At 41.4% G+C, this 19,143-nt stretch overlaps 1 protein-coding gene across 1 annotated transcript; it reads right to left on the bottom strand.

Annotated features, from left to right (window-relative positions):
* Positions 1-4,862: 4,862 nt before the first annotated feature.
* Slmo (PRELI domain containing slowmo) lies at positions 4,863-19,102 on the bottom strand. Its single transcript, XM_076769564.1, has 5 exons — positions 18,935-19,102; positions 18,626-18,791; positions 16,110-16,196; positions 7,078-7,251; positions 4,863-6,228 (listed from the first exon to the last, which is right to left on the bottom strand). Exons 1-5 carry the CDS (start codon positions 18,964-18,966, stop codon positions 5,992-5,994), a joined length of 696 nt encoding a protein of 231 aa, XP_076625679.1. The 5' UTR covers positions 18,967-19,102; the 3' UTR covers positions 4,863-5,991.
* Between the last annotated feature and the right edge of the window lie 41 nt (positions 19,103-19,143).

Genomic DNA, 19,143 nt, shown 5'->3' with positions numbered 1-19,143 from the left:
TTCCTATTGATGTATATTATCCCGAGATTCCAAAACATCAACCTGCACGGACTAATTGACCGATCCATGATTTGGCCTTGGCGCAAAAGTATTCCTCCGAAGGAAAGAATGTACAGAATTGCATAAATATTTGCCATGAACGATATTACTTCGCGTTAGACAGAAATTTTCATAGAATTTGCAAGGTCTAATGATTTGTATACTCGAAGAAAAAAACATGCAAAATCGAAGCGTTAATCCAGGACTCACACTATCGTTCATAAATTACCGGATATTTGCTCGACCAAAATAATGGAAAATGCAAACGATCTTATCATCTTGCATTGTTGCGTTTACTCGTTTCAACTTTAATATGAATTTTATAACGCACGTTATAAAATCAAAATAAATAGGCAATAATTAAAATTGTTCGAGGAAGCAAATTTTAAAGATAAACAAGTTTAAAATTAAAGTAGTGGAAAATAATACAGTAAGGTTGGAATGATATTAATTGTCGACAGAATTCCACCATTAATTCGATTGCATAAAACAAAAATTTTTAATTTTGGTAAAATCCGTAACATACAATAAGCGTTTATAATTTGTATCGTTTTACAATGTCAATTCGCTTTTACTCATTAAGTGTCCCGGTGACTTACAGACGAGAGTGTATTTGTCTTTCTATCAATCCACATCATTGCTTAGAAATGCCGTGAAATTAAGGTCGAATAAGCTTTCTTGTGATCGGTTCCGTTTCGGTGGAAACGGTGAAAATCGATAGCGGTTGTTGATTTTCAGCACGTACGACAACAAATTTTCACGAATCCCCTCGGGACACGCCGGGGATATTTACAAAAGCACGTTTAGCAAGAATATCGAAACGCGGCGGGGGTGGAGTTCTAGGGATGCTGTACGGTAGAAACGATGATAAGGAGCGAACCGAAGAACGTTAAGTTTCGAAACAAGTGCGATCGTAAAAGTTGCGAACTCGAAGCTCCGCCGGCCGACGAAGCGAAAACCGGGTGAAACTGGCACTAAATATGAATCATAAAAGAAGCATAAAGATAATTGTATGCTAATAGGCGGAGCGTATGCGCCACGTCGCCCGGAACAGCTCAACATCCACCTTTATTACCTACGTAGTTGCGTTATAGCGCGCATACGCCGTGCACGTTCGCTGTTTCTCATCGTAAAGTTCACCTGTGATACGACGTTGACACGATCTAATTCCGTACAATCAACCTTTCCAAAAGTACCTTCACCGCGAACAATTCATATAATCTTCTACCTTTACGCACTCTGCGTTCTTTTTTCCTTAATACGTCTTTTTTATTCGAAGAATCAAACGACCCCGCGCTTCATACATACGGCGACTATAATATATTTTTCATTGCGCAATATCGTCAAGAAATATGATTAGCTTTTTGGCAGCTCGAGAGACTGTAAGGCTCCAAGCATTGCCTCTTCTAACTTTTAATTCAACTAAAAGTACTTGGAAAAAAATGCTATATTAAAAAAAAGAAAATAGAAATTTACTTCGGCATCTCCGATCGTTTGCGATCGAGCAACGTCGAGCAATACAATTCGCAAGCCCGTGTTTGCACGGCATTTTTTCGTCGATATGATTTGCAGAATGCGTCGTTGAAGTTTGACCCAACAGTTCGGAAACAGTTCTTGAACAATACGTACAGGCGAACTCATTAAAAGTTAAATATTTACGAGGAATAAAACGAACGCATTAACAGCGTTCGTTGGATATCCAATAACATCGAACAATAAAACAAGCTGATTGTGCAAGTAATTGCTTTGGCAAACCATTTTTTACTCGTTGGAAGCAGCCTTTTTTCGAAAAAAATGTGTTCGCTCGCGCGTAAAAAAAATCGAATTTCACGGGAAGCTGATCTCGTTTATTCGAACAATTAATTTCGTCGGTGAGCCGTGTTCTCGAAACTCGGAAAAAATTCGCTCGAAACTTAGATCGCGTATGAGGATCGTTTAGATTTCTAGGCGTACTCCAGAGATCGTTCGGACTGAAAAAGCCACAACCGGTTCGAATTTATCGCCGCGAACAAAACGTTTGGATATCCAAGAACCGAGAGTTTGCGATCCTCTCGTGAATTCCAAGGATTCGACCCGGGAAGGACGAGAATTTCGGGAGCGAAAGAAGGAGATAATACAAGACAATGACCAAGAACGCGGAGGACGAGGTCCTCTTGATCTTCCACGAAATCGTGAATTGAGAGCCGGGAGACCAAGAAGAATCTCTCCTTGACCGTGTCGCCGACTTTTACAGTCGATCGTCTCCGAGAGCTTTCACGGGTCTTGACGAGAGAATACCGTCGCGATGAGTAAACCATGAGCCTCTTCGACGGCTCCTCGAGCCTTTCAGACTCTCCTTCTCCCACGGAAGCGGAGCTGAAGAGATGGAAAACGGACTGGGCACACCTAACGGCCTTGAAAATACTATCTCTTTTAACATTTCAAGCACCTTTCAAACGGGGTAATACCTTTAAACGTAATCGGTTGTTGCGTGCCGAAAGCGTCATTTATTTCTTTTACTATATCTACAAAGTTATTTGTAACACCTACTACAAAGATGTTCGTTTTAATTATTTGAGAATTATCGGACCAAAGAAACAACTCAAACGAATTGACGGAAGTCTGAATTCGCTTGCTTGGAAAATTACAACCACCACAAACATTTACGGTATCGCGATTGATATTACAAAATACCTCCTCGACGATGGAAATACATCGTTATTAGACATTCTGAACATAATGGGCATCAGAACCTGCACACCGAAGTGTACTAATATTGCGAGCAACAGGGTATGAAACAGATAAATCACCGTTGAGCACAGAATGTGAGAAGCGACGCGCGAAGAACGATCGCGTTGAGAGAAAGAGAGAGACAAAGAGAGTGAGAGAGATTCATCATCATCCGAGAAGCTTGTTGGCACTTCACACGATTCAGAATATGGTCCGGAATTAGCTGATTAGGAGCCAAGTAAACAAATCACAAGGGTCTTAGAATAAATCAACACCTGAAATTATGCCAATCATGAGTAGCCATAAATAATTTAGGAAAGTAGTAACGAAACTCGTTGGACCAGAATAGTCTCTTAACCCAGATAAAGCTGAATTTATTTCTATTTAAATATTATTTTATTGCAAACAGCATAGGTATAAATAAACAAATTTAAGTAGAAAAGCACAACACTATATTCACCAAATTCTGTAAAAACGTCAATCGTAACTGGGTTAAAGATCTTTCCGCGAACGCAGAAACCATGTATGGCGCTATTCGCGCTATCGAGGAAGTGGCCTTGAGCGGTCAATTGACTTTGTTCCAACTATAACTTTTCGGAGCGAACGATTACACGGATCGCAGGAACATTAAACGTACCAATAGCAGGCGTCCCTTTGTCCCGCCGCAAACGATCAGATGTTCTGACGCGAAGCAAGGAACATGCCTAATCAAATTTTGCGAAACTTGTTACGGGACCGACTTGCAAGAAGAGGGAGCTTCCTTTGTGGACGGTGTTCGCCGCGAAATGCCAAAGTGAGAACCGTACAGACAATTAAAGATGAACAATGCGGCGGGGAACATCGATGTCCTCGAAACTATGTTCACCGGAAGCTTGCCCTTTGCTCTCTCGCCTCGCCATTCGAGAACCAAAGTCCCTCGAGTTTCAAAATCGAAGTTTCCGAGCGTAATTTCGCGTTCGAAGAGGCACGAAGACGGTTCGTATCCGTGACAAAAGTGGTCGCGCAAAAAAAGAAGACCGCTGCTACTCGAAGCATAACGTAACGCATCACGCGCAACGGGTAGTCGCTGACCGTGGCTTCATAGGGAAGGGGGAAACGAGGCCACTTTAATTTACGAAACTTGCTCGACATGCACGTCCAGTCGTGGACGTTGATTTACTAACGTACGAGGGACTAAGCGAACCGATTCGACAGGAAAACCGAACAGACGTCGAGGGCTCGTGTGCGCGTGAGCTACGTACAAAGGGTTACCAGCCGGGTCTGTGATCGGAAGCTGTCAATATTTGTCCGTGTCCGGTAACCGAGTAGCGAGCGATGAACCGTAACGTCATCAATTATCTCTTACATACCGCTGCTTGTGCCCGTTGTCAAATTTCGTCTGTCTCCTGCCTGATGCCACGACTTTGTGCCACGGGACCACCCACGCTTGCCCCCCACCCCCACCCCTCCATTGTCTATTTCTACTTACCTAGAGTGCCGGCCGGCCAGATTTGAGTAAACCGATGGAAATTGTCTCTGGACCGCGGAGAACAATAATGACCCGGTCGAAATTCCGTTCCGGTGGAAATTGCTCAAGCGGAATGTCGAGACCGGTCCTCTATCGTTGAATCGATACTCGGCCCGTATGATACGAGCGTGGTTGGTTCTCGACGCGTGGAAGCACTCGCTGACTCGCGCGAATATCCTCCAGGGAGGAATTGGAGGATTATAGAAGGGGTATACAAGGGAGGGGACCTAGGGGCTGGGTTTAGAAAGAGAGAAATAACGGGATATTTCGTGGCAACGCGATTTCAAACGATACGAGTATCGGCAAACCACCTGAGACAACATTCCCTGACAGTTGAGATTTTCTTATTTCTCGCGGATGACCTTTTCAAACAAACACGAACAAGCTGAGAATGGTTCGCGACTGTTTGAGACCCTCATTGGTTTAACCCTTCGCCTCGAGATTTATTTAGCGACCACCGCTCAATTTAACGTGGTAAATATTTCTAAGAATATCTTCCTTAAAGCTGTCGCCGGACCAACTACTCACGCCAAGGAACAGAGAGTCGTTTCTCTATAAACAATTATTAAATCACGACACATTTCATTTAAAATATAAATAAGCGAGATGGCTTTGAAAATTCACATATATTTGACTCTGTGGTTTCATATTTATTTACAGATTTATCGATGCCAAAGTAGACGAACTAAGCTGAAGCAACGATTCCTTTAGTTAACGTTATAAAATATGCGCTAACTTCTACGTGACTTTAGGGAGATTTGTTATTCTTCATTTACATGTAATAATTTAAATCACATTTATCGACTAATTATCGCTAAAGATGCTGCGCAAGCCATACGTGAAAGTAATCGATACATATCAACGGGCTTGCTCAATTAACAGCAGCGTGATCGATTCTAATTCTAATATAATCAAACGTAAGCTTGATACGAGACACGAGGTAAACATAGAGTGATTCGAAGAATTTTAAATTCCTTTGAGTGCACAACACATTGAGAAATGTAGTGTTCAAGCTCGTGTGAAACTAAAAAATAGGCGCTCCATTGATTGGTTGCCATTGAATCTAGCGGAGAACAGGAACATATAGCTTGTAAATATTATACTGGCATGTAATTTCTTCGTTTCTCTTATCAAAATGTTTCCTCTAGCGTTTGCAAACTTGTTGCTGGAAATTGTTTCTTTCATAGCAGAATGTTGGATTTGCATCGATGTCTTCCGTACCGCTTTAACCGTTTTATAATTGCTCACTATAGCTACGTCTCTTTTGCTAAAGCGACTTCAACGGAACGATCGGCTACGCTCAAGTTTTGTTTTCATTCGTACGTAAAAATGATGGACAAACGCGCGTTTCTATTTCTACTGGTCCGCTTGTTACCTTCGTGTACCTCAATTTTTTCGTTTTAAGGATATTACATATTTGATCGCCATTTCTATGCTCCTCAGAAGCTTATCGAATATACGAAAGACCTTGTACGATTTAACACTTTCTGTTGGCTAATCACACTTTATTAAATGCAATAACATCGTCCGACAAACTAGCATAGTCAGTTTTGAGTCAGACATTATGATATAGCAATTCTACATTTATTTCGATCATAAAATTAATGTATTCGATTCCTCCCGTACGTACGTCGGAGATCATCGATCGCGTTAATGTCTTTATTCTGATCCCAATCGTTCCACCGAAGTTCTTCTCAATATTAGTTAAAGAGATCGAAGCTAACGTGATATATTAGCTATAATTTTGGTATCGATTGCGGTGAAGGGGGCACCGTTAAATTCTGAATATCATCGAGCGATTGTTTCGCTACATTCTGAAGATCGTCCATTCCTTTCTTCGTGATATGTGTAATATCATCGATCTGACGACGCGTCTGATTGAGTAAATCATCCGTCGACTTTGCCGCAGTGGACGCAATGTCTTTCATGTCTCCGTGAATTTTCTCGATGACCCATTCCATCGCCAGTCGTCCCTGAAACGCAATTGTGCAAAAGACGCTTCGTTACCATGCAAACACCACGATGTTCATTTGCACCCATGCGTGTCACGGCTTCAGCATAATTCATAAGTTTCTCGGAAACGTTTAATGCACAAACTTCAATATTATACTTTAAAGTGCATATTAAAATATGTTCGTTTACCTAAAAGATAAACTTAAAATAGCAACGATTTGAAATTTAAAAACTTCCAAATGACTGTTATTTAAAAAAGTTAACAGTTCCAGTTGATCTCTAGCCAGCACCAAACTTTCTATTATCAATCATTTTGCACGTTTCAGATAAAACAATACTTCACGAAACGTATGAATCTGAAATCGCACTGATAAAAATCTCTCAAAACTCGTTCATACCGATTCTCTCATCGACTGTTTCATCAACTCGAGGACTTTAATCGACTTTCTCACTGACAGACACCACATAAAAATTGATTAGCAATATTCATTCGATCGAACAGTTATTCAATGGAATTGAAATGTAATTTCATTTTATATCACTTAGATTGTAGCTGTTCATGTATAAACTGTTAAAATGTCATATTACGTACCTTTCCCGTTCAAAAATTCAATCACATCGATCAAACAATTCTCAAACGTTTATTCAATCTTCTTAAAACCATTCCAATCACTTAACATTCGTTCACTTTTCGTTCACTAATTCACTTAACATTCACCAAACCCAGTTACCCAATTAGCAACGGTTCAAACGGATCATTCGCCCCAGCACACAATACGAAACAATTAAAATGAAAAGTAAGATTATAATAATGGTAGATAGAGATTCAGAAACTCTATGCAATATTCGAAAAATATTAAACGGCCTACCTTCTTGGCGTTTTGTTCGATCGTATTCGTCAATAGCCTCTCCATGTAATCAATGAGTGGTACACCGGAGATAGAGATGATTGCCTGTTGCTTTAACAGAGTTTTCTGGGAATCTTCCGGGTCAGGCATATACCTAACTTCTTCTCCGACAGATACATGTTTTCCCAAACTCACCTGCAAACAAAATTCGAGTCTTACGATAATTTCTTGCAATATTTCTTATTAGATGACAATGGTCTCGTTTCAACTACGTGTTCTCGTATCGACCGTATTGTGTAACGCGTGGGGTTAGCAACCTTCAGATAGATGGTCAACCGCTATTATCGAGATAAAACGCTTCCACGAAAGTGACGTGGAACCTTGAATAATCGATGCAACGAAATAAGCTTGCCAACGTGCTTGCAGCGGTCCTCGTGACATAGCAAAATCGCTGGCTTACTAACCGCTTCTCTAGCATTGTCGAGTCTCGTTACCCCACCCGTTAGCCACTAAATAAAACGCTCGTGCGTTCTGCAATTACTTAAAACACAGTAATTCCCTAGTCCCTCTGTTCCACGTAACGCTTTACCGGATGGACATGAAAGTACAAGCTGCATTATCCGACCAATCACTAAGTTGGATAATCAAGGGTTCGCCATTGTTCGCGACCTTGATAATATTTAATTCCGTTCAAAAAATTTTAATTATAATTTTTGGAAAAGATTTACAAAAGTTTACTATTTACGAAATTCTCCGTCGAAGGAGATCGATTCTTCGAAGGAGAATGCTCTCTAAAACGAGGAAAATAATTAGGTGTTTTATCGGATCATTCCGTGGAAGGAGCAAGCAGAATGGAATCGCGGACAAGAGCACGTGACAGTCGGGAATGGCAGAGAGGCACGACGCAACAATTGCGCGTTTCACATATCTCGAGTTCACTTTTACCCAGATGCTGACGAGGTACAGGGTGTTCGGGGTAATGATGACGCTCGCCACTCCGAAAATTGCATCATTATGAGCTGCGTGCGACTCATTCGCAGCGGTACAGCGTGAAGCACTGTGCTAGTGGAGCTGGAACAATTGAATCGCGGGGGTGCAATACGTTTCACGGGGGAATTAACGCCCGCGGCGCATTGTGGAACCACCCCTGGCCGAGGTAGAGAGACGCGGTTCTCTATGCTCTCCGCCATATTGGCAATCAGTGAAGTCGACTGTGTTACATCACGACCGACTATCCCACCCCTTCGCAGTCCCGCCAACCCCCACAATCTTGCTACCTAGCCCCCCCCCCCTCACCCCGATACAATCGGACAAGACCAAAAAATTAACGCCTCGCTTCAAATGACGTTTCATCAATTACGCGGATCACGGATTTGGTAAAATGGTTTAATTCGCTGACGACCGGGCGATAGTCATCGACGCTCCAACGCTTTTAAATGTGTCGAACGCGAGTTTCTTTGTTCTCCATGTTCGCGAGCACGCTGTTAACGTCACAAGAACGTTACTTCCGGTTGGAACTTCTATTTTTCGTTCCCCCTCTAACACGAATATTTCGGGACGCTAGTTTTCAATCCCCTCAAACATTGGCGTCATGAACCTATTTTGAAGGGATTGAAATTATTAAGGAAACGAAGGATTTTAAACGCGCAATATTTGCTGAGAAACCCTGATATAGTCTCTCGGTAGGATTTTCATTCGCAGGACGAAGTCAGAAGTAATTTCGTCGTGAAAATTACGCGACGAGTAAACACGCTTCTTTTCAGTGGTTAATTAGCACTTTGCCACTGGTTTACGCCGTTATCGTTTAAATGTTTTAAGAACATTGGGCTCGCGAATCGGGTGCCCGGGGTTCCAGAAGGGAATTACGAAAACTCGAGTGGAGAATTAAGACAGATGGCAAAGGGAGTAATTGGCAAGACGAACGTGAATAAGACTGAGTTTTTAAACGTGGTAATGAGAACATGCTTCGCTTCGACTCAACGCTTCAGACAAAAAGTACAAAGTACGCGACACTTATGCGTTTCTGATTCTCGCGCGTCCTAAATATAACAAATAATTCTTCGAAACTTTAAAACAGAAAATAGTTGGCAAGCTTTTACCGCGACAGGAGCCATATTTCGATCGTCAGAAATATATTAATGTTTTTCGTTCGTTAACGAGAATGGAGCGTTAATAGTATCAAGTTTATTCCGCACGAGAGGGTTCGAAACGCCGATAAATCCGTTTTCCGCAGGAAAAGCCGAGAGAAGAAGTTTGTTCACGGGGTTCTCTCTCGCAACTCTTTCGGCACAAGGGACGACGTAATCGTCTTTGTTGCGTCTCAACGGACAGGGCTGAAAAAGAAGAGCGATGCGTCGATATCAACGCGACAAGGGTGAAAAGGAACGCGGAAAAAAGTAAACGGCTGGCATGCGATTTAATCCTATCAAGCGGACGATCGATCCCCCTCTCGGACCTGGCGTCAACGACGAAGTAATTAATTTTCAGCTTTTTTTCGGACCATAGTAGAGTACGAAAAGCGTACATCGTCGATCCTGTCGCGCCCCCCTCCCCTCCTTCCGAGATCCTAGTGCATCGGTTAATTGAAATTTTTCTCGTCAGCCTGCGCGTCGAAACCGATGTTTGCCAATCCCTCGGTCTCTGCAGCAGGCACGGCGTTTGCTTTTCATTTACCGCAACATTGCGGTATCGTCGCGTTTAGTAAAGCGGTTAGACCGAAAGTCGTTAACTAAAATCGAAACTTCAAAGCAAAGGAAACGGAAATGGTAAATGTTGATGACGAATTATATGGATAATCCTATTCACACCGAGACCAAAAAGACAGATTATGAACGAGATAAGTTGCTTCAAAAATTAGATATTTACGAATCAGAGCAAATGTATATACTATTGTGCAGAGGTGACAAATTTGGGAAAAATATTTCAGTCCAAGTCCCTCATAAATACATAATATAGTAGAGTTCCGATTATCAGGTACATGGTTACCTGGAATGTCCGAATAACCGGCATAATTAACCCGACTATTCTTCGATAAATGTTACCCATTATATTTCACACAAACAAAGAAGTAACAGCTGCATGCATGCAGCAGTAATGTCGATAGTAAAAAGTTGATGAATAAAGCATAGGAATTGTATGTATTTTATTTTTTATTAATAAATTGTATTACTATATTACCCATGGTTGTGTTTATTAAAAATTAAAAACAAATTTTTAAGAAAAATCGACAGGAGATTCTCTTCATTTATAGTGCCTTACTATTATAGTCTACGAATACGAGTGGGAGTGTGCATACCGTTCTGAAAGAAAGGATCCTAAATCTTGGCGAGTATACTAATGGTATCGTTAGGAAAGGAAGGTAAACTGTCGCGCAAACAGCCGCACATCGCGCTCTCCAATCAAGAATTCCTGGTGATTCCGTTTCATCGTAGGACGATATAACGAGAAGAGATCCGGAGAAGGGTAGTAGACCCCAGGCCCGGTGAAGGGTCGTTGTTCGGGTTAAAGAGCCTTCTTCGGTGTGCAGTATGCACTCGCGAGTAATTAGCATCGCCGCATAATTGAGAGGACTTTACAATCTGGCTGGAGGCAGCATTGTTCGAGTCTGAGTATGCTCCCGATTCGGCCGTACCATTCGATGCCTCGAGAGGGTGCCACGGCCGGAAGCCGAAATCTACCACGACGTAACGTCGGAAGCTGGATCGACCTCAATGGAGTTCGACCTAGGGCTTTCTCTCACTCGGGGTAATCGGCGATTTCAGCGGATTTCGGGGAGATTGGGAATCGTGTGCTGACAAATCCGTATTAGATCGTGTAAACGGGGGCTTCCAGTCATCTACTCTCGGCTGAATGGATACGCGCGGTTTCCTTGCACATTCGATTCAATTACTTGTTTCCACGTCTATGTACATTTCTGAACAAACAGAGAGAGCTACGTTCGTGGCCCAAATCGATAATCTTGACGGTCCCTTGATCCGTATGAAATATGAACGACCACGTAATGGGAACGTAACTTTCCACCTGGGATAGTTTCATGCATGGACGAAGCATCCGTAAAAATTGCCGCGATCCGAGCGTGTACGAGGCGAAAATGTACACGTTTTTTTCAGCGCGTCGCTCGCGCGATCGTTAATATCCATTCTTCGTTTGCAACGAGTAGAAACATATTTCGATGGTGACAAACACGGTCAACGTGGGTTCAACCATGATCAAGGGGTTCGGGTTGTACGCGAGGCGTCGTACAACGGCGCTATGTTTTACCCACGGCTACTGCAAACTTACCATTTTTCATTAATCCAGCAGCCCTTCGTCTCCCGACGCCATATTTCAATCGGTTCAAAAAGTGCTGGCGTTGGCTGCTGTACGGTGGCAACGCACGCCGACGGAAAAATACCCGTAAATGTGGCCGCGTAGTCTAGAAACAGGAACCGACCGGCCCTATACCGCGTTCAGCCGCGTGCAATTTGTTGTTTTTATGATTTAGAGGGCCTCGTGTACAATAATTCAGTCGCCAGGCACGGCACCGCATCCATTCGGCCTCGTTGCGCTACCGAAACGCAACCCTCTCGAGTTCTCCATCAGCGAAGTCCACGGGGAGTCCCCGACACACGACCAGGATACATCACCGATACACGCGTTCGTTATTAATTCTCGTCCGATGGCACCCGCCGGCTCTCCGCCACCTACTATCCTTCTATCTATCCCGTGTCTCGGGTTTTCGCGCCTGCACGCACGGAAATTCGTGCCAGAACGAAGGAGGGATTGTTAGAGAGAATACACGAGTCGTCGCGAGTAAAATATCGTTCCGGTTTCCTTCGTGTCCGGGAACGTATGTATCGCGTCGAGTCTGAGCAGGGATTCTACGTGTGCACCGCTTGATTGATCTATTGGCTTCTGTTTTTGTACGATTACGAGGAAAACTCGAAATTCGTACGGGAAATCCACACCGCGGTTCACCGGAGAGCGATTACCACAATATTTCGAACTGGTAATACAACAAAAAAAAATTTATCGAGGAACGATATCTCTTTTTTACTTTGTAGGATCATAGGGTTAAATCACCGATTAGAGTGCAAATAACTTCATCGAAAAGCAGGGACTATTTGAAGGTAGGAAATATTTCCAATTCTTTTACAAAGACAGTCTATTAGTCTAGTGTTCTCGTAAAAATCTGAAGAGAAATTTTTCCTTGGCATTGAAATTGTTGAATATCCTAAATGTAAATGTGTTGACGATATTGAAGATTTAAATTATATTTTTTGGCAATATGATCTATACCACACGCAAAGAGCTCAATTAATCGACTCTCCGATAGCTTTAGGTTTCTAAATGCTAATTGAGTCACTGTTAGAAACAGCAAAGCTTTCTCTTTAAAATGGTTTTTTGTTTATGTCGATCCGACTTTCCCTTTTGGAGATATCGCAATTTATATAAACGGGTAATTTTTCTAATTCGACTATCTCTGTCTTTGTCTAACGAGTCAGACGCGCCATTTCCAAAAATTTACTACGCACTGTTTACTATTTACACGCGCGGTCATTGACCTCGCGCCGATGTCAACAATGAAAAGTAAACACACGCTTCGAACCCTTTATCTCCGAAACCAGCTACCCTATCGACTTGAAATAAGTTTCATTTTAAAGGGCTCATCCTCTATCTGATGAATATAACTACTGTTATAATTTATGTTGCCTTCTATGTTTATTTTGACATTTACTTGGACGTTATATACCTAACGAAATTTTAGCAATTCCTATTAATTATTAATTGAAAATAAATTTAAATTTGTATACAGGATGTTTGCGTAATTACTAGCCAACACTTTTTTGGAAATAATTGTTTTCTCTGGAACTAACTTAATTAATTAACGTAATTTATAATTTACGTTGTTTGCCATGTTTATTTTGAAATTTACTTCAACACCATGTATTCAAATAAGTTTCAGCAATTCCTAGTGACTATATTATAATTTACAAACATTCACCCCCAGGTTTTCCAATTACAGCGAACAGACCGGAGCTCACTATTCTACTTTGAGAACAATTTCACCAGAAGCGTGTCGTCGCCTCAGCCAGCCCTCGTTATATTTTTTCATTACATTTTTTGCGAAACAACCTCCACGCATTAGGTTACACCCTGTACATGAGGAATACGTTTAGGTTCAACGATGCCGCATTATGTTCCAACAGCGGCACGATACGTATGCATCCCGCGTAACGTATGCAGCGCGGTCCCTGCCACGGCGATGGAGAAGGGATGGCGGGGGTAAATTGCTAAAAGATATCTCCCACTTGGGATTCGACGGGGATAGGTTATAACCTGGTCCGGACTCTGCCGAGCTTATGCAGAATACATTGCCTAGGAAATGTTTCTCCGCAACGTTCTCTGTATTCGTTTGCTCGCGTGCGTAACTGTCGTGCGTACATTTCACGCACGCGCGCGCGTACTCGCCAAACGGGGCAGATATAGGCAGAGAAAGCGTCAACATCCCGCGGGGAATTGTTCAATTTTAGTTGAAGCTCATCTCCAGCCCTTGGCGTACAGGAAACGCGGAAACGCGTCCCTGTAGATTACGCAGGCGTGGGACGATCAGCGGGGAAATATCACGCGGTGCTCCTGCTGTCGTCTGACCTTAATTGGAAAGGCGACAACGAGAGAAGGAGGATGTCGAGAATCTTGAGCAAGGACCGTTGCTTCCTGCGGCCTCGAAAAGATGAACGATCAAAAAACATTGCAACATCGCAATAAGTGAACCGAGAATATCATACTTTTCTTAATTGCAGAGAATAGTGTAACGTAATAAAGAAAGGTTAATTGCGTGGAATAACGTTGAGCAAATCCCAAGTTTCGCGACAAAAATGTACGCAACGATCTATGGACTGAGAAACGTAACATTATAATGTTTCCAAATATTTACTGTTCGCAAATAGTTGATAAGGTGAAAAACGGAAAACCTGAATGGGAAATAATGCATTCGAAACACGCTGTTTCAGCAAATGCGCACGTACCGCGGATTTCGTGTTGTATCTCGTTTCGCGATGGCCACTCCGAGGAACGTACCGTCAACACTTCGTACTTAATGCATGGAAACAAAGTTACACGTAAAAGTGCTGATAAATGAGCAAACAATACTCCCAAGGTGTTTAACCGTTAATATTTACGCGGTGAAAATAACAATCTTTGCCGGGGTGTTTTCTCGCTGAATTTAATACTTTGCTCGGGTCTATGTTCTACAAATATTTCCCATCGCTCAGACACCACGCGGAATTAAAATAGTTACGTCAGCGAACCTGCGTCTGACTACGCAGCAAACCAACGAGGAAATATTTCTTTTCGTAAGCCGGTAATCGAAATGAACTTTGGTATTGAATAACTTTTCGAAGAAACATCCGGTTCGTGTATAATTTATCGGCTTTTATCGACGTTACTTGAGCAATGCGTCAGAGAAAAACAAATACGTCTGATAGTATTTTGTACGAGATCGATTCGACCCAAAGGATTTGCTTGCTTTCTGAGAGAATAAAATTTTGCACACGTAAATTCGGACATATTCAGCGCACTCGATGTTAAAAGTCTGGGTTAGATATTCGGTCTCTGCAAGTATAAACGATCGACGCAGCAACTTCGCGTAGATGGAAGGTCTCCGGTTTTTCCACGTAGCCACTTGCGGATCGTTCATCATATCGGTAATGCATCGAGCATCCCGGTTTCTCTTTTCACCCTTTTTCACCGAGGGTCGAGCAAGAAGCAAGGGAACGATCTTTGACGCGTACAAGGAGCCACGACCAATGCTCTACACCCTTCGCCGTTTTCCGCCCTGTCTTCCTAAAACCCTCCTGGCGCAACCCTCCGAGAAGACCACGAAGCTATGCAACCCCCTGGTAATGCGCGCATCAATAACCTATCATATCCAGCCTTCCAGATGCGATACGATGCCCCCCCCCCAACCCTCAACCCTAAGACGTGCCGATCTCTCCTGTAACTCGAGTAAATGTATCTGCTTCTCGAACTGGAAAGTCCACCGTCCATAATTTTTCTCGCGGATATCAGAAGCAGAAAACGAAAGATCAGGTGTCACGTCTGCTTCGGACTTTTTGAAACGTGACCGGTGGAATATATTTTTCGTTATGAATATACGAACGATAATAAGTATACTAGAAATCGCACGTAAATTCTACAGGTTAAATTGCATCGGTGCGTTTCCAATTACCCCCGCTGGCCTCTATTCGAATTAAATTGGGTGTATATTGATTGTTCGATTACGCGTGTGCCTTCGTTCGTCAAATTTATTTTCAGCCCCGTTGAAAATAACGATTTTCTAATATGTAAAAGAACAGTCTGTTCTTCGAACGCGTACATTATGGAACGTGTGTGCGTCGTTGTAAAAAATATCGAATAGGTATTTTTCCGATCATTTCTGATACGTTGTACGATTATTTGCCTTTGTTCGTTTCGTTTTCATCAACGTGCAACACAATTTCACGATTTGGCACCAAGTGTAAAACAAGATTTGCGCATCGAATACCGGCTCGTCCACAATTTATCTCGCTTTAGGAAGATAAATTACAAACGCGGTCAAAGTACTTTGTCGAGTAATGTGCGTGTAATAAAGTGCAAATGTAATGTAATAACCATGGAAACGTGCTTCGCAGAAGTTCGTATCCGATTGATTAAACGCTAAACAATATATTTCGATCGAGGACGCGAATTAAGTGGAAATTACCGTGGAAACTATTTCTGCGTTTTGGATTCAATTATTAGTATATCACACAAATGGACGATAGATAAATATGGTAATTGACGAATAAAATGTCCAATAAACGGTCGACGTTCGTAACGGTCGAGCGAAGTTAAATCGACGAGAATAATGGAACTCGTTCGAAAAACTGACGACTAACGAATAATTAAGTATTATTAAGTCATAGTAATAATGAAGTACCTGACATTAAAGGGATTATAAAAAGCATTCACGACGCTGCAAATACTGTCATTGTGCTATTCACTGTGTTGCGTAACAGGAAACGACAATATACGAGCGGACAATAAATACTTACGTTCACTGTTCTCACCACCATTTCCCTAGACGTTGGATTAACTTCGCTCCATTCACTGGCGTAACACGGACCCCTATGGCCGAACAACTGAAACAAAAAAAAAATAACAAAATACTTTTTATCGCAAAAATAAAATAAACTGAACACGAACGCGATTCGTTCCTTTTCTTTTTGGTTGAAAACCTGTGCTCTATTACGCATTAAGAAACTTACTCAAACCGAACATTGACTTGGTTTATTTGTTAATTTCTATTTCGATACTGACTGTATATCTAGCGAGTTTAGTTACAGGGTCACGGGGCGAGAAAAAGGACAAGTGCGCCTAAGTGAAATTAGGACGAACCTTTGCACTTTCCCTTCCGTTAAGTAATTTCAAGAGTACCTAAACGCGGAGGCGATCTTCTTTTAGCTTCCAGCTGCTGTGCATTCGTTATATACGGGACTGTAATTCGAGGCATTCGTGCGAGCGAGCAGGCACAACGGAACGGCTTTGCGAAATGGCCAAGCTTATAGAAAATCCTGCGAAAGGAAGCAATTCGCCGAGCCGAAAAGGATTCGAAGCTAAAATCTCCGCCCCCGCCCTCTTTCCCTCTGCCGTTGACTAGGGAAGAACCAAGGATACTGAGAGAGGCTGTAAGAGAGTCGATGTGTATTCCAAAACGTAGGCGTCTAGCTGGATGATTGCCAAAGAGCAGAACATTGAAGGGAGGGGAGGAACGCTCATTATGAAAGTTGATACCGTCGATGTCTTTGTTTTGTAATTCTCTGCCTCGTGCCACCCCCTACCCATCTTTTTCTTGCTCCGCATTGTCGAAAGTTTCGAATTTCCTGCTGCACTACTACCGGTGTTTGTATAGATTGTTTGGTCAAACAATACGAAACTGTTTTGTCTATAAACTGGCGTCGAGCAAAGAGAAGGATGCACAACCCTGTATACGGATTGATTTCTTACAGGCTCGAACTTTCGGATAAATAAATCTACGATTCAGTAACGGAGGAAAATTTACTGAAACGGGATGCTTAATGCTAGATTGAAAACATACTCCCGTCTGATTTTAAATATGAATATCTTCTATTACGCGAGAAAACATATTAGGAACAATTCAAGACAGTGCATTACATATGGGGTTTTAATAGCTAACTATTGTGTTTAAAAAAGAGTGTGTTTTCTGCGACGAATGTCTGGTAATTTTTAATAAAGCTATAGACAGAATGTAATTAGGAATAAGCAAAATGTAAAGAACATAAAAATTACAAACACTTTTTACGTTACAGAATTGTAAAAAACAACTTTCGAACAATACAAAAATGCATACACTTTATTTCGAAATACGATTTCACAACAGTACGAAGAAAAGCGACAAAAATACACAATATTTTCTGGGACGCCCTATTATTATCTAACGACGGGCAAACTTCCTGGTTTGCATTTGGCGGCATATCGCCAATTCTCTTTTGCGTACCCAATGAACGTACCAGACACCGCGTCTTTGTACAGTATTATCAATTCACGAATGTAGAGAGAGAATGACAGTACCAGTGATGTAATTTAATTCGAAAAATATATTGATCAAATTTTGAAGATTACGCACTGGAGGAAAAGATCAAAAATACTGTCCCGATAAAGTCGTAGGACAAATACTTTCGTGACCTCTCCACGAGAGCGCGCGATCGTCGTTACGATCGATAACCCAAGCCACAGATAAGCTTCGGCAAGGTTGATCTTTCCCTATTCTAATCTGATCGACCAGTATGATCAATTTTCAGACCTTCGAGCGACCTCACACGATACCAGTGATCATGTCCTCATTGCATGTACTAAGACGAAATTGCTAGAAAATTTAGAATCATAATCTGTATAGAATCTCTTATATAATCATTCATTCACTGTACATAACTTCCACTCGATAAAAGACTCGATAAATAACTATTAAATACAAATAAATATTCCTAAACAAACTGTAGTTCCATGTCATGCGCACACACTACTGTACTACATGGCAAATTGCTTACGATCAATGTCTTAAAAGTCATTTTTCATATTGGGTGACAAAACTTAAATCAGAAAAGAAAATCAAAATTTGAATAATAAAATGCTACAGTGATAAATCATATCCAAGAATTTGACAGATAATAAGATATTAAACTAATCCAATTATGGAAATCCTATATCTTTATGCAAAATTATGCAAACAACCAAGACTACATTGCCATTAAATATGTAATCATTGCTTATGAATAATGTACTTCGAATTTGTAATTGTATTAATGTGCAAAAGAAACCACTATATTGTAGCATTCTATGTATAAAATATGTATAAAATATGTTTAAAATTTAGTGATAATTTATAGAAAATATAAATACATAAATACTTTACCTAGATCCTATTCGACCAATTATATTAATACAAATATCATATGATTAAAATGCAAATAACAATTTCGTGCTTTACACAGAGAGGTTATGTTCAACACTGTGTAGAACGAATTAACCTCAGTAACTTTCAGAAACTTACTGGTGCTATCCATCCAGGTAAACGCCATTCAGTAGTGACTAATCTATGCGAAAACAGAACACCGTCTTTAACTCGTCTGTCGATGACATCCGTACCCAAAACGCATGTGTTCACAGGATTGGGATATTTTCTGGATGCTGCTTTTACCACAGTTTCCCATGGATGCCTGCAAATTCCAAAACATATTCCAATTTCTAATGCTATACATTATAAAGTACAATTTTCTCGTTAAGAGAGAGATATTACAAAATATTTCCCCATCTTAACCTTGAAAGTTATAAATGAATAACTTCTATACTCGACACTCACTCAAATGTGTGATACGACGTCCAAATCTTCATGTTTGTACAACTTTTTCTGTAGGGCGTAACGTCAAAACTGCAATTTAAATTACAAGTGGCAACACGAAATATTAACAACCTCACCACAAACGAGTTCGTTTAAAGACTACAATACTCAATGGTACTTAAAAGATCGCACAAGAAGATTATAAGTTGCAATGAACTTTATCCTTTCGT

The sequence above is a fragment of the Colletes latitarsis genome, chromosome 7 (assembly GCF_051014445.1).
Source record: "Colletes latitarsis isolate SP2378_abdomen chromosome 7, iyColLati1, whole genome shotgun sequence".
NCBI lineage: Eukaryota > Metazoa > Arthropoda > Insecta > Hymenoptera > Colletidae > Colletes > Colletes latitarsis.
The sequence above is the reverse complement of the archived record's forward strand: the minus strand, read 5'-3'. Positions and strand labels throughout refer to the sequence as shown.

Coding starts and splice junctions, on each gene's coding strand:
- Slmo (XM_076769564.1), bottom strand. CDS start 18,966: ATGAAGATTTGGACGTCGTATCACACATTTGA. Junction 16,197..18,625: donor TACCTGGATGGATAGCACCA/GTAAGTTTCTGA, acceptor TTTTTGTTTCAG/TTGTTCGGCCATAGGGGTCC. Junction 6,229..7,077: donor TCGAACAAAACGCCAAGAAG/GTAGGCCGTTTA, acceptor ATTGCGTTTCAG/GGACGACTGGCGATGGAATG.